Source organism: Pelobates fuscus, chromosome 9 (genome assembly GCF_036172605.1).
Source record: "Pelobates fuscus isolate aPelFus1 chromosome 9, aPelFus1.pri, whole genome shotgun sequence".
Taxonomy (NCBI): Eukaryota; Metazoa; Chordata; class Amphibia; order Anura; family Pelobatidae; genus Pelobates; species Pelobates fuscus.
In genome coordinates this window covers 43,802,888-43,817,231 of record NC_086325.1, presented here as the reverse complement: position 1 = coordinate 43,817,231, position 14,344 = coordinate 43,802,888, and the positions used below count along the sequence as shown (strand labels likewise).

General features: G+C 42.0%; 1 protein-coding gene across 2 annotated transcripts; it reads left to right on the top strand.

Annotated features, from left to right (window-relative positions):
• Positions 1-8,563: 8,563 nt before the first annotated feature.
• LOC134572741 (mid1-interacting protein 1-B-like) lies at positions 8,564-13,853 on the top strand. Of its 2 annotated transcripts, XM_063431885.1 has the most exons (3): positions 8,661-8,713; positions 10,067-10,215; positions 12,608-13,853. In XM_063431885.1, the coding sequence occupies exon 3, from the start codon at positions 12,638-12,640 to the stop codon at positions 13,082-13,084; it is 447 nt and encodes a 148-aa protein (XP_063287955.1). In that variant the 5' UTR covers positions 8,661-8,713; positions 10,067-10,215; positions 12,608-12,637; the 3' UTR covers positions 13,085-13,853. The 2 variants fall into 2 exon arrangements, with proteins under 2 accessions (XP_063287956.1, XP_063287955.1); XM_063431886.1 differs by lacking the exon at positions 10,067-10,215 and having other exon boundaries at positions 8,564-8,713.
• The last annotated feature ends 491 nt before the right edge of the window (positions 13,854-14,344 follow it).

The window sequence follows — 14,344 nt, the reverse complement described above, 5'->3', positions numbered from 1 at the left end:
CAATTTACAATTTGTTGAATAACTATAAATGGACATGATCTGTTAAACTAAAATATATACCAAAAGTTTGAAAAAACTGCAGGGGTGGGGAACCTTCGGCTCTCCAGATGTTTTGGACTACACCTCCCATGATGCTTTACCAGCATTATGTGTGTAAGAGCATTATGGGGGATGTAGTCCACAACATCTGGAGAGCCGAAGGTTGCCTATCCCTGCCATAAGGGGATTGCCTCTTGAGTATAAACCAGTGTAATCTTTATTTAAATATTATTGTACAGCCCAAAACATAAAATATAAATAATAAGGTGAGAACAACACACCTTGACACTTAGACTATTGTGCTAGTACATGAAATAACCGTATATAATAATGATGTCGCTGTATTAAACTGATAAAAAAATATAAGAATATCTTAAAATAATAATAAACTAGCTCTATTTACATTACAGAGAGAAGGTGCTTGAGCCATAGTCTACAATTGGATACATAATAGCACATAAATTGTAACAAAAGGAGCTGAATGGAAACATTGTAACAGAAACAAGTCAGAGATTGTGATGATATCTATAGGAACAGAGTGCAGGGTCTATGTTTGGTGGAATAGAAAGACTAAATAGGATATTTGTTTTTCTGCAGAGTGTTATATAAAGGTAGGTATAACAGTAATCACTTACTACAGAACAAACTCTTAGAAAGTTGATAGGTATCTATCCTAGCCTTAAACTTAAATGGACGGCTTAATGTAGTTGCTCTAGTGAGTATAGTCAGTTCCAGAGCCGTCTATAATATTAATATGACCTTGGGCAAAGCATTTTCTTGTACCCACTGTACCCTGCCCCCACCAGCCCCCACTCACTGGCGTGCAATCACACATTTCAACATGACACAGTGGGGGGAACTAAAGTAGAGAGGTGCAAGACATGCTTACACAAACATATACACTGACAGACATACTGATACATACACACAAACATACTGACATACATATATTCATTGACAGATAAATTGACACACACAAACATACGGACACACACTCACAGAGACATACGGACACATACTCACAGAGACATACGGACGGACACACATGTACTGAGAGACATAATGACACACACAGAATCATTCACTGACTGACTAAATGACAGACATACACACTGACAGACATACTGACAAACACAGACACATAACTGACAGACATACTGACACATAGAGACACTGATAGACATACTGACACACATTTACACACAATCACACATGCACAATTTACACTTTTAACCTAACTCCCATTTCCAACCATGAAGGGTGCCTTCCTGGTGTCCAGAGTGGTGGCTGAGGCTGTTGTGAGTTAGGGGCTGGCTCTCCCTGCCCAGCCCCCCTCCTCACTACCTCCTTGGTCTCTCCCACGTGGCTCTATATTTTCATTGGGAGGAAGTGACGTCCAGCCGTCACTTCCTCCCAGCGCTGCCGAAAACCATGGGGCTGGTCACGCTGTTAAAGGGCTCCTGCTTACAAAGGCCCACCAGGTGGTCGTAAGAGCATGGGCCTTCTTAGTTTGCAGGCCCCCGGCTGCACTGGGGGCCCATGGTGAAAAAAATAAATAGTAGAGGGCACCAGGGCTCACGGGGCAGCTGCTTTGGCCCCCCCTGAGTAACTGGGCCCGGGGCAGCTGCCCCATTTGCCCCGGATTAGAGACGGCCCTGGTCAGTCCCTGCGTGTTTTTTGCTGTAAACACAGTATTTTCAGAGAAAATGCAGTGTTTACCTTACAGCCTAGGAACACCTCTAGTGGCAGTCACTCAGACAGCCAGACACTGGAGGTGCTTTCCGGGTCAGTGCTGTACATGACGTTCAGCTTCTCCACTCTGTATTCAATGCATCTCTAAGAGGAAATGCTGATTTACCAGGGTGGCGTTTGGCGCCGCCTCCAAGCCAGCCTCCTTGGCTAAGATCATCAGAATTCAGGATCTCATCCAATCCAATGCTTTCCTAGGGGAAAACATTGTGATTGGCTGAGATAATCAATTCTAATTATGTCAGGCAAGGAGGCAGATAGTGGGAGGAACCAGCTCCAGCAGACCTACGCATCGCTGGAAATGAGGTGAGTTTTCTAGTTTTTTTAAGGGGGGGGGGGGTCAGTAGGGCTTGCATGTTTTTTTTTAACACTATAGGGTCAGGAAAACATGTTTGTGTTCGTTTAAATGTTTAACTTTTACAACTCAGCTGTAGACAAATGTGAAGGACAGTTGACATTACATAAATTATTATTTTTTTATTACAATAAGCGGAAAAGTCAGTTAAATTGTAGGGTGATGAAATTGGGCGTTTTGTGAGCCCATTACCTTATCATTGTTATAATAACATTAGTTAATGTTAACATTATTATAAAAATAAAATACAAGCACCGCACTATACTAAGCATTACTTAAAGGAGCACTAAAGCATTAGGTATACAAACTTTTATGATGTCCCCCGCCATTTGGCATAAAAATAATAAAGTGTATTTACTTCCCTTTGTCAGTGCCGATGCTCCCTCTCCTCTTCCAATGGCATCACAGAGGAGGCATGCCCATCTCTACAGTCGGTCCAATCCAATGCTCCGCCTAGAGGACCCCATGCGCGACAATGGCTCCCCTCCTGCTGTCTCTCTATTCTCCGCATGGCTCTTTGTGTGCTGAGAGGAAGAGAAGTGTAATCATTGCCTCCCATCAATGAGGCTGCGCAAAGGGACGGCTAGCTAATAGGGGCTCAAATACAGCGTGCAAGACATGTCCCAGATCATGTTTGTTCTGGGACTGGGAGCCTGCTAAACTCAGGGCATATTCACCAGGGGCTCAGTGCATGGGTTGCCCTGGAGGGGCACTGAATTGAGTAAGCAGCCCTACTAGAAGCATAGCCAACTTATATTTTCAGCTTGGCTTGAAATTTTTGAATTCCGTTTGAATTACAAACAATTCTAACTTTAGTGAATAATCCCATAAAAAGAGGGATACTTTAATTTTAGACACGGGGGGTTTGGGCAAGGGCAGAACTTTTTAAAGAAATGTTAGGTGACTTACTAATAACAATTTATGCCAATAAAATATAACTTAGAACAAGACTAATGCATCTTCTTTACACGACACATTTATTGTAGTAAAGACATATTACTGGAAGTATTATTATTGTGGAGTTCTTTTATATACTCAGACACATAAACAATATGAAGCTCCTAGAAAAAAAAGGAAGGAGGGAGGGAGTTGGGCGCAAAATAGGGACTGTCCCTCCTAAATAGGGACATTTGGGAGGGATGATATTATTATTATAATATAAACTCTTTGGAGAGAGACCTGCAGTTAGGGTTTAGGGCAATGTTAGAGAACTGGATTTGTGGGGCACAAATAAAGAACGTGCCCCCAGTGTGACCTTGCTCCGCCCCTGGTGTAAGGAGGCTGTGTGAGTCTCAGACAAGGGAGGGGTGACTAGGGCCCCACAGACAAAGTGATTTAACTCCTAAATGGCAGGAAATTGAGCAGTGAAACTGTAGGGGAATGATCTGTGTACCAAAACTGCCTAATTAAAGGAACAATCTGCAGGGAAAGATAAGTGGAAAAAAATATCTTTCAGCTATGTTTTTAGTTTGGCTGCTCTGGCCTTAAATTTGAAATTCACTTTGAATTCTCACTTTAGTAAGTAACCCTGTGTGTGTTTTTGTGCGTGTTTTATAACGTACAGCCAGAACTCCACACATATGGTATCTGACACCTCACAAGCATCCTGTTTTCATGCGACTTTAGCAAAGCTTTGCTGCACTTTCAGAAAACAGGATGTCACCCTATCAAAAAAGCTGAGAGAAACACTTAACCTGAATATGTGGCTCTATAAAAATTGGGCTGTTTTTTTTTTGTTCACATGCTGACCAACTGTTAACATATGTTTTGTCATATACTTGGGGCATGACAAGCTAACTTGTTATATTTCCATGCACTCCAAAAATAAAGAATAAAAAAAAAAAAAGCTGAGAGAGAGAGAGAGAGAGAGAGTGTGTGTGTGTGTGTGTGTGTGTGTTTGTGTGTGTGTGTGTGTGTGTCTGTCTGTCTGTCTGTCTGTCTCAGTCATGGATCCATAGATGAGAACAATAACATTGTTGCAATAATAAGCACCATTTTATACCCTCAATGTATTGTAAAGTTCTGCGGAATATGTTTGCGCTATAATAAATAATATATAAATACTAATAACAATATATTCTGCAGTGTTGTGTAATTATTATTATTATTATTGCCATTTATATGGTGCCAACATACTCCACAGTGCTTTACTATATTATAAAGTGGAGAATGTAACAATAGGTAAGGCAATTACAGAATGTTACAGGGATAGGTTGATGAAGACCATGCTCCAAAGAGCTTGCAATCTAGAGGTAATGCATGGAAGAGATGCTGTACACTAACAATAACACAAACACACACACACAGCATACCTGTGAGTGTTTTTACAAGTTATCTAATACATTGTTAATGTGTTCATACCCCCTTCCTCGCACACCCAGGAGCATTGCCTGGTCTAACAGTGTGTTTTGGGGTCTTTGTAACGTTATGTAAAGGAAAAAAACAACAACTTTAGAGTCAGCAGAACTCTGTGTTTGTAAACAAAGCTACCCCAGCAGGAGACATTATGGCCCTGAAGGGGTTACATGAGACTCAGGGTTGGGCTGAGTAAGAGCCAATTGCAGAGCAGCACTAGGGCATAGATAAGGCTGGCGCTGGGCGAGTTTCACCATAAATAGAGCAGTCAGCGAGGACGGCCGCTAGAGGGCGGAGAGCAGCTCTGATGTGCCAAGTTTGTAGAAAGTATTGTGCAGAGCAGCAGCTGGGAGCCACAAAGAGGAAGGGAGGATGCAAGTCTCATGGTAAATGCTATAGATGCGCCATTGTTGGGGTAGGGTGTGATGGTTTATGGAGGCACTGGGGAGGCAGACACAGCTGGGCTCTGTAGATCAGGTTTGGAAATCTCATGCATTTCTTTTTAAAGTGTTACAGAGGGAGGTGGCTGTGCTTCATGGTATAGCCATTCTGTATTGGGCCACAACTCCTATCACTCTCTGCATTTTTCTCTCCTTATCGTGTAAGACAGCGGTGGGGAAGCATTAAATCAAAGGGTTTCCAGATGTCGCAGGACTACAACCCCCATGATGCTTTACCAGTTGGAGGTTTGTAGTTCTTCCAATGTTGGTAGAAAAATATTTTTGGCTTGCAGGGTGTAGAAATCAATGCAGCAGAGCAGGGGCAGCACATATTTCTATTGTCTGTTATTTTGGGGTGGGAGCATTGGGAGATGGTTGGTTTATGGAATATCCCCATTGATTACTTATTAATCAGAGATGAGACAGGTTGTTGTCGATTTAAAAGTTCCTTATTATTTATTTTCCCCATGACACTTGGAGTATGACTAATAAAATGAACCAAAACGGAACTAGAAGTACTTTGTATTGGGTGATTCTGCTAAATGTAACGACTCTCCTGTTGGTTAATGAGCAGGTTATCAGGGAGAAGCTGGGTTTGTTGCTGACACTGGTTTTGTATTCATTCTAATATGATGTCGTGGGGAACACTCGAAGGTTCAGAGTTGGTCAATTAGTTGTCATGGTGACTGTTTCAGTTGTAGAACGTTGCCCCAGAGTCCCCTTGTTACCCCACACCCTGGTAGTTGTTTTATGACACACCCTGACATGCTGCAAGGTGGGTGGGGAGCAAAGTAGCCAACATAGGGCGTTGATGTAGCATTGGAAAATACTTTATAAAAGAGATGAAGGTTCTGTCTCCAGCAATGCAGAGTAATCTGATAATATTTTCTATTTAATGCAACACTGTATATTATCCAAATACAAGAAGTTACAAAATGCCTGCAAAACTAAAACCCATTCTATAGATTTTAATAGTGTTATATTGTAATGGTATATTCAAGTGACTCTCTAACCATTTAACTATCCTACACCAATAGTGAAGTCCTTGGATTCAAAGCCCTTTCCTTTGATGCAAGTTTCCATAGCTGGCTACTTCCAATGCTAACCAGTACTAGCCCTTTCATCTTCAGAGGTCTGAGCATATAACTGCATGCTGGGCAGGGATTTGGGATATAGAGAGCCAGTTACAGGTAGGCACAGAGCCCCAAGGATGATTCTGCCCCCCCCCCCCACCCCTAAACTGAAAACGAACTGAACATTGCAGACCTAAAGAAACATGTGTGTATAGTGACACCTGACCATGGCATATACTGACTGACGTGGGTGCATTTTTCTGCTTGTAATGTATTGTTTGAAATTGAGCATATAGTTGTGTAACTGCATGAAGGCTGTACAGTTATGCTTGAAGTAGTTATGGTAAGGGGGTTAGAGGGGTTAAAGTAAGTTAGATTACATAGTGTGTTAAGAGAATCGTGTATTAAAGCTAGGATTAAGGTAGGGTATTTTTTATTAATTTTTTTAAGGCTTGGGCTGGGAGTGCTTACATTTGGGAATAAGGAAAGGGTTTGGTTAGGTTTTGGGAGGAGTTAAACTTAGTTTTTATAGTATCCACTTACTGTTCTATGACCAATATTAGAGCTGCAGGAATTCAGTGTGCATCACTCAGTGCTGTCCCTGCAACTCCTGCAAATCTCTTCCTGTGTGAGAGGCTGTTAGAGGGCAGATGGGAAGTAATCCCTACCAGTCCAGCCTCATACAGACACTAGAATTGCTGGGACATCACAGCACTTCATTTTGCATGCTCTAACTGTACCAGCAGTTCTATCAAACATAGCATAGAGGACACTGGCCAAGGCTCTTGGTATCTGTCTCCCCACCAGCCCACTTAGAGGGACACTCCACTGCCAAAATAGACTTTTAAAAATCACAATTTAATAGATGTACCACAAATAAATATGTGCATTTTAATTATGCATACTTTAATTGGTGATCTATCGAAAAACAGCTTGCAAAAACTGTAGATCTGACTACTAGCTTTGCAAGCCCTCCCCTTCTAACACTGCCCAGACTTTCTGTGGCTGTCCAATCACAGACTTCCCAATGCAACTCAATGAGAAGTCTTTGCGAGGCAGGTGCTCTGGCCAGTTACCTTCCTCTTGAGTTTAGCTCCACAGACGTGTGTGTGTGTGACAGCTAAGGGGGTGTAACAAGATTCATTAAAATCTGCACTTTGTAAAAAGGAATGAGGACACTTTCCCCACACATAAAACACTTTAGCACATTCAAGTGTTTGGAGTGTCCTTTTATAGGAACACTATTGTGTTGGGAATACACACTTGTCCTGTAGCAGTTTAGTTTACAGGCCCCTTTCTGAGTGCATGCAAAAGGTAGCTTATTTACCTACTCTTCCTTGCTGTGCTGCTTCCTGTGGCCAGCCCTGTCTCCTCAGTTTTGATGATCTCAGCCAACCTAATGCTTTCCCATTTGATGGACGTGCATGCGTGCCATAAACAGTGCCAATCAGGTGGATTATGAGACTATCTGCTTGAGTCTTGCTATTTCGGAGGAAGCTCATTTGATGTCTGTCAGAGTGACTGCGGAATGTCAGTGTTTCCAGTTGTATGGTTAAAAATAGTGGGGCGTAGCACCCAGACCATTTCACTAGGATGAAGTCATCTAGGTGCCCATAGTGTCCCTTTAAGCTCCAACAAAAGCTGACTAGTTCTGAAAACAGTTGCTGTCTCTGCATTATTGGAAATTTGGCCCTGAATATAGATCCATAACCTGCAAAAGTATTCATCAAATTGTAATGAAATAGCTTCCCAAACTGGCAGCAGATATTTATCTGGAAATGTCGACTCTCGTGATTTTATAAATGGAGTGATGTTTACTGTACACTATCATGGTTCCAGCTTCCAGACATCATGCCGAGGGACGTTTTAGCCGCGAGGCAAACAAGGCATGTGCCTTGGGCGGCATTTTCCAGGGGGCAGCAAAAAACGCCGCCCCCAAATGCCCAGGGCAAATGCCTTGTTAGCCTTGCAGCTAACTAACATGCTGGGCGAGCGGCTGGCGAGGGAGCACTTCCCCCTGAGCTGTCTGTCTGCTCAGCTCCCTCGCGCGCCGCCCGCAGAGTGAGACTGGGAGCCGGAAGATGACATCATATTCTGGCTCCCAGCCTCACTCTGCGGCGCGCGAGGGAGCTGAGCAGACCGCTCAGAGGAAGTGCTCCCTCGCCAGCGCCGCCCACCCAGCAACCACTGGACCACCAGGGAGAACGAGAACCCCCCCCCCCCCAGCATTCCCAATGGTAAGGAGGCGGGGGGGGGGGGGTAAAAAAGTGTGTATTTAGAATGCGGGGCGGAGGGAAGGGTTGGGTGTGGGTGGCACGGGGGGGGGGGGGGGCCCAGAGGAGAGGCACCTGAGTTTTGTCCTGCCTAGGGCAGCACAAAACCAGGATACACCACTGACTGTAGTTCATGTTTTTATAACTCAATACTACCTCACTTTCGGAGGCATGGCTTCAGGGTGGCTCTACTTTAGACATCTTGTAATTTCATTACTTGCTGATAAGTTTATGTAACTGTAATTCTAACTTAGACCATTTTTGTATCTTGTTTAAAGACACGTTACTGAGAACTATACTGCTGGGAAACTGTTGAACACCAAAATATATGGAGCACACAGAAGAGAGGGCTGTTGGGCTGGAAGAGGGGAAAAAGGACAGCAGGATTTGGCTTCAAATAAGGACTTCCTAAAGAGAGGCACTTGGGAGGTATGTGTTTTAGACTTCCTTTTTATTATTCCTGCAAAGATCTAAGGAATACCATCTAGAGACGAGAATGTGTTTGGGAGGGATGTGTATCCTAACATTTGGAGTTTGGGGTCCCTGGTCATTGACATGGTTATTCACAAATCGAAATTATCAGGACACAACTTGTCATGCACAAGTAGTTGGGCTACTGCTTTAGTCTATTGCAAAAGTGGATTTTGAAAAAAATGTCCGCACCCCTAAGTATATGCAATAAGGGGGTTTCAAAACTGCAAATTCTGTTTTCCTGCCATTCTATGTGCAAACTGACTGAGCATCTAATTCACAATGTAGACTTGACCAGGTCAGTATGTCAATGTGGGAAATCTGTTTGAGGGCAGCCATTCAGTACATAATGCAAACACTGGGGAGACCCACCAGGAAGGATCCATGTAGACACTGGAAGTCTGTATATAAATATGAACTAACAAAGTTAACAAAGTTAGGCCTGTATCAGATGCAGGTTATGTTTTTTTTTTTTGTGTGTGAGTGCTATTTTATTTGTATCATTGTGTATGAAGGAAACATGATCCCTCTGCCTCATTACTTCCTAAAGTGTGGAGTAGTCTCCTGCTGTGCAGAGCTTCTAATGTCTGCGTTGGTCTGGGAGCGCGGCCAGGAGTGACACACTCTGCCTGGCACAGAGCGGGCCAAGCAATGAGAGCAGATCTGAGCAGGGAAGCAGGGATTTCCCAGGAAATGTGTCATGATATAGGAGCTGCTATGCAGAGCGAATCCATAATATGCTGAGGCGTTCATGGAAAACTGTACCAAGGCTTAATGCACATCCTACAAATAGATCTGTCCTCTCGTGCACAGCTCACAGGAGTCTTTTCTACAAAATACAATGTTCCCAAGGGGCATCCTGTGATACAGACAGCTGGTATTAACTTGTGACACTAGAGCACACAATGGGATTATGTATAAAGAGTGGTATTTACATTTTAGGCTGTGCTTCCGTTGCATTGCCTATATGCTGGAATATTCATAACTGCATCAGTACTTTTCACTTTGTTTTTATTTTATTTGCGGATTCCCCCTCATCTTTACTGTTTGTTACGTCCACAAAACTAGATACTCATAAGGTATGTAGGGCAAAGAGAAAAATCCAGAAGAGGCTTAAAGGACCGGTAAATACAGACAGACCACTTTAATATTTCAATGTAAAACCTGGCTGTTCTGTTCTGACACCTCGATGTTAACATTGAAGGGTTAAATGCACATCTAGTAGCTGTCTTCCTGATGGCCATTAGTGGCGCTTCCAATTCCAGACAGTCGAACTTTCAATCACATGCTGTCATAGAAACATTTGACTAGAAGAGCCTGGCTATTTGCTGCACATATATAAATCGTCCAATGCTTTTCTGAGAAGTGCTGGATTGGACGAGATTGTGGGAGATGTCAGCTGGAATGGTGATTGATGCTGAGCGTGTAGCTGCAGCAAAGGTCTCCACAGTGGAAACGAGGTAAGTAAACCTTTAACTTTGTAGCAGCAATGGGGATGGATAGAGGTCACAACCGTAAAAGGAAACTTATCTAAATGTTCCCTTAGAAAGTTGCAAGTGCATTAGAGCTCATGAGGACAAAAGCACAAAATGGTGGAATTTAAAAAAACAAAAAAACAAATAAAAAATATTGTGGTAGATGTCCATATCATGATATTTTGGAAATGTGCAGTGCATGGTAACAGGAACAATGACAATACAGGTCTATCTGATCTGCTGTTAATGTGGCAATACAGTTCCAGCATGCAGAAACAGGTTAGCTTGAATTGGTTTATTTCCACTTAGAATGTGACCACAGCACATGTTAGAAGGATAATATTGCTGTAAGCCTCCAGGTGTTTAAGTGGGTATCACTCTGCACAGCCTAGGTCTCTTGTGTACTTTTGATATTCATATTCACTATATAAAGTGCAGAATAAGAGTACATTGCAAGAATAAAATCTGACCAAGAAAGGGCTCAGTGGAGTATGGTATTAAAATTACTGTTCTAGATTGGTGTCGGCTTGCACAATATCTAATGGGTTCAAGGTTTATTTTGTACCTAGCTATTGATGTTTGTTCTAATCACATTAACACATTGGTAATGGGTGTGTGACAGCTGCCAGTCTTGGCAACGTGTAACAGAGGCTGGCCATGAAGTGGCACACCATAAAATCCTAAGCTACAAACCTACACCTTAAGTACACGAAAAATGAACCAGTGCTAATATATCAGGGCGTAGGCAGCAACCACAACAAAGGGGTCCCTCTCACCCTTTGAACAAAAACAGATGGGGGCTGCACCACAGGGAGTAATGGAAGATAGTCAATAACAAAGTCCAGTGGAATAAAAACCTTTAGGTTCACACAGGATGGTGTCTTTGTTATATTCAACAAGAGATGTGGGTACTTAAATGGTATCAGTAATCCGTCTCTCAGATATTCAGTCATTTGAAACGGAGAGGGACCTAATAGTGCAATATGTATCATATAAAGTGGTTCTGGTGAGGTAATCATGCACTCACACTTGGCAGAGCTATAGCAAGCTCTAGCGCTTGTAGTGGTACAATCCCCACTTCGGGATATATTGTAGGTATCGTCAGTCTTTTGGATTAACTGGAGCTCAAACGATGACAAAAGTAGGGGGGCAACAATACCAGAGCCGATACCATCGAGCAGTCAGCCTGCTCTAGTGTGTGTGATATCTATATCGGCTGTGGTAGTATGATGCCCACCTTGGCTTTCTTGTTTATTAGCAGCTCTCTGCACTCCAGTACTCCGTGACAGGTCAGCCTGCTGATTCCAACCTCCAAAGGAGAAACACTATTTTTGTTTCCATCTGGTGTGAACCTAAAGGTTTTCATTTATACCACTGGACTTTCTGTTATTAACTATATTCCATTACTCCTTGTGGCGCAGCCGCGATCTATCTTTAAACCTGCACCTTGTTTGTGCTGACTGGATTACATAATATCTGGAAGTTGCAGATGCCCATCCTGAAGATGTTCTATTAAATAAAACATTGAATGTTTGGTTAACTAGAGCATAGTATTCACCTTTCAAAAGATCTGAGATGTCTAGGCAAAACTAAACATCTGCTTATGTAACACTGTAGGCAAAAATCATGGGTAGTGATATACTGTAGTTGGTCCCACCCTTAGCTGCTATGGTATCCTCTGATATTCCTGGGAGTCTGTCTGTTAGGTGTTGCTTTTTATTTTATTTTTCAGTTGTATAATTTGTGTGATTGGGGAATTAGACCTGGCTCAATATTAACTTTTCTCAATTTAAAGTTTTGGTCCCCACCATTTATTTATATGTATCTGTATCCCTAAATTCTGTGTAGAAACCCTACAGTCAGTATAGAGAACTAGTGTCTGGATGTAAGGGCCAAAAACAAATGGTTACACTTTTTTTATAATCTAAAGTCAATCTTGTTCAGCTAGGCTTAATGACTTTCTGAGTCACACAACTGAGTAGCTAGACCTAAAACCATTGGACGGAAAACCAAACTGCACTGTGATGAATGTCTTTTCTGATTAAGGTTACTATTTCACAAATGTTTTCAGTTTCCTTTTTATGTAGGGTGCTTGGCATCTTGTTTGTCCTCGTATGGGGTCAGTTCTATATGTGAAATGTGACTTGAGTATAATATTTTCAGAAGGTTGCCTGCAGGCTTCTATAAGTATGAACATAACAGCAGGGCTAGGTAACCTTCACCACTCCAGGTGTTGTGGACTACATATCTCTATATTTTCCAGCATTATGGCTCAGATCAGTATGGTAGATGTAGTCCACAATATCTGGAAGGTTGCCAACCCCTGCACTACCACTGTATCTAGCATTTACTTATTAGATTTTATTTTACCCCTTAGATTCAAAATCAAAGGTATCGACGCAGAAAAATGGAGATATCCAAGTACAGCCATCCACGCCAATCCTTACTTGATGCCATCCATCGCTTCAACACAGCTACAACCATAATGGACGAAACTATTATGGTGCCAAGCATGCTGCAGGACATGATTCCAGAGAGTGAGGAAAATGAAGATCATTCAAAGTCTACAGAAATTATTGAGCACAATAACCTGTATGACTCATATATTCTACTTAAATCTCTGAGGCATGATATGAAGTGGGGGATCAATCAAGAATGCAAGTCTACAGAGGAGCAGTGTGCTGAGGAAGAAACTGGTGACCTCGTAGAACAATTTCAACATCACTTTCGGGGTCTCCTGTCTGTCCTTACCAAGCTCACCAAAAAGGCGAATCTTCTGACCAATTGTTACAAGAAGGAAATTGAAGTTAACGCTTCAAGTAACAAACACTTTTCTAGAAGTATCTCTTATTGAGGCGTAATAGGCCACATTTCAAAAGAAGTTAAAATTTAAGTGACCTTGTAATTCAGGAAGTTCTCATTTTTGCCATACTCCTAATCTGCCTTTGTTCTCGTACTACAATACAGTGCCACATGTGAAGGTGGTAGCTTTGTCAAATACTGGCATGAAAGTGGAACAGACCTCTGAGGAAACCTGTTGCACAATATTTTTGAGTAGTAGATTTATAACCTGAGATTGCTTGTTTGCATTTTACCTGCACCAAGCGGTGACTATGGCTAAAGGGATTAAGACCACTTTAAAAAGTGGAAGGCAAGACTTTCTGAAACGTATACAACATGAAGGTGTTGGAAAAAGTGCTAGGTGTTTAGTTTCTCAATGAAACCTACCAGGACTAAGAATGGATGTGCTGTCAGTTACTCTCAATTGCCCAAGGAATAAGCCCATACGAGCCATTTAAAATGAGAATATGCATTCATTGAGTCTTTAATCGTGTTAACTAAATTTGATTTGTGTGTAGATCTATTAAAACCCTAACTCTGCTATGCAGTCACTTCTTGCAAATCCTGTCTTGTTCAGATGCATTGCTTTCTCCCAGCCTACTAAAGAGTTGCAATTCTACAGATGTTCCAAATTCTGAGCATTGAAAGTGGCCTGGAGGAGTTCAAAAGTTTTAAACTCTGTAAACATGCAGTAACCGAAATCTGTCTAGCAACAGCTGTTTTTAAGTAGCTATGGTAATATTTTTCCACTCAGGAAACCAATAAAACACAACCTTTCCTGACTGCCCTCGTTTGATTGGATGGGTGAGCCATGCCCTTTCTTATCAGCCTCAGACACTTGTCTTAACGTCTATTTTCACTTGTTTACACTGTATTGTTACTTTGCTATTGTAGTGACAGGAAAAAATGCTACTTCAGTTCTCATTTTTGTAACTTATGTAAATGGCTGCAACTAATTTCACCTAATAGAAGGGTAAGTGATCTCCAATAAAGTAGATCTAAAGATGTTGATCGTGCATGATTCTTTAGAAGGCAATCAGGTCAGATTTAGTCTAAATATCTGGGGCTCTACTTCTGGTGCACCCATCTGTTCCACTAGTTAGGCTGTTTGATCTCTTGCTGTCACATTGCTGCAATTTCAACATACAGGAGTATAGGCATTTTAAAACCGTTGGGACCTACATATTCTCTTAAAACAATGGGCACTGTTGGCTAGAACACCCATGGTTCTTAGCTTTTTATATGAATGCTGGCACTACAACTGTGCTAAATT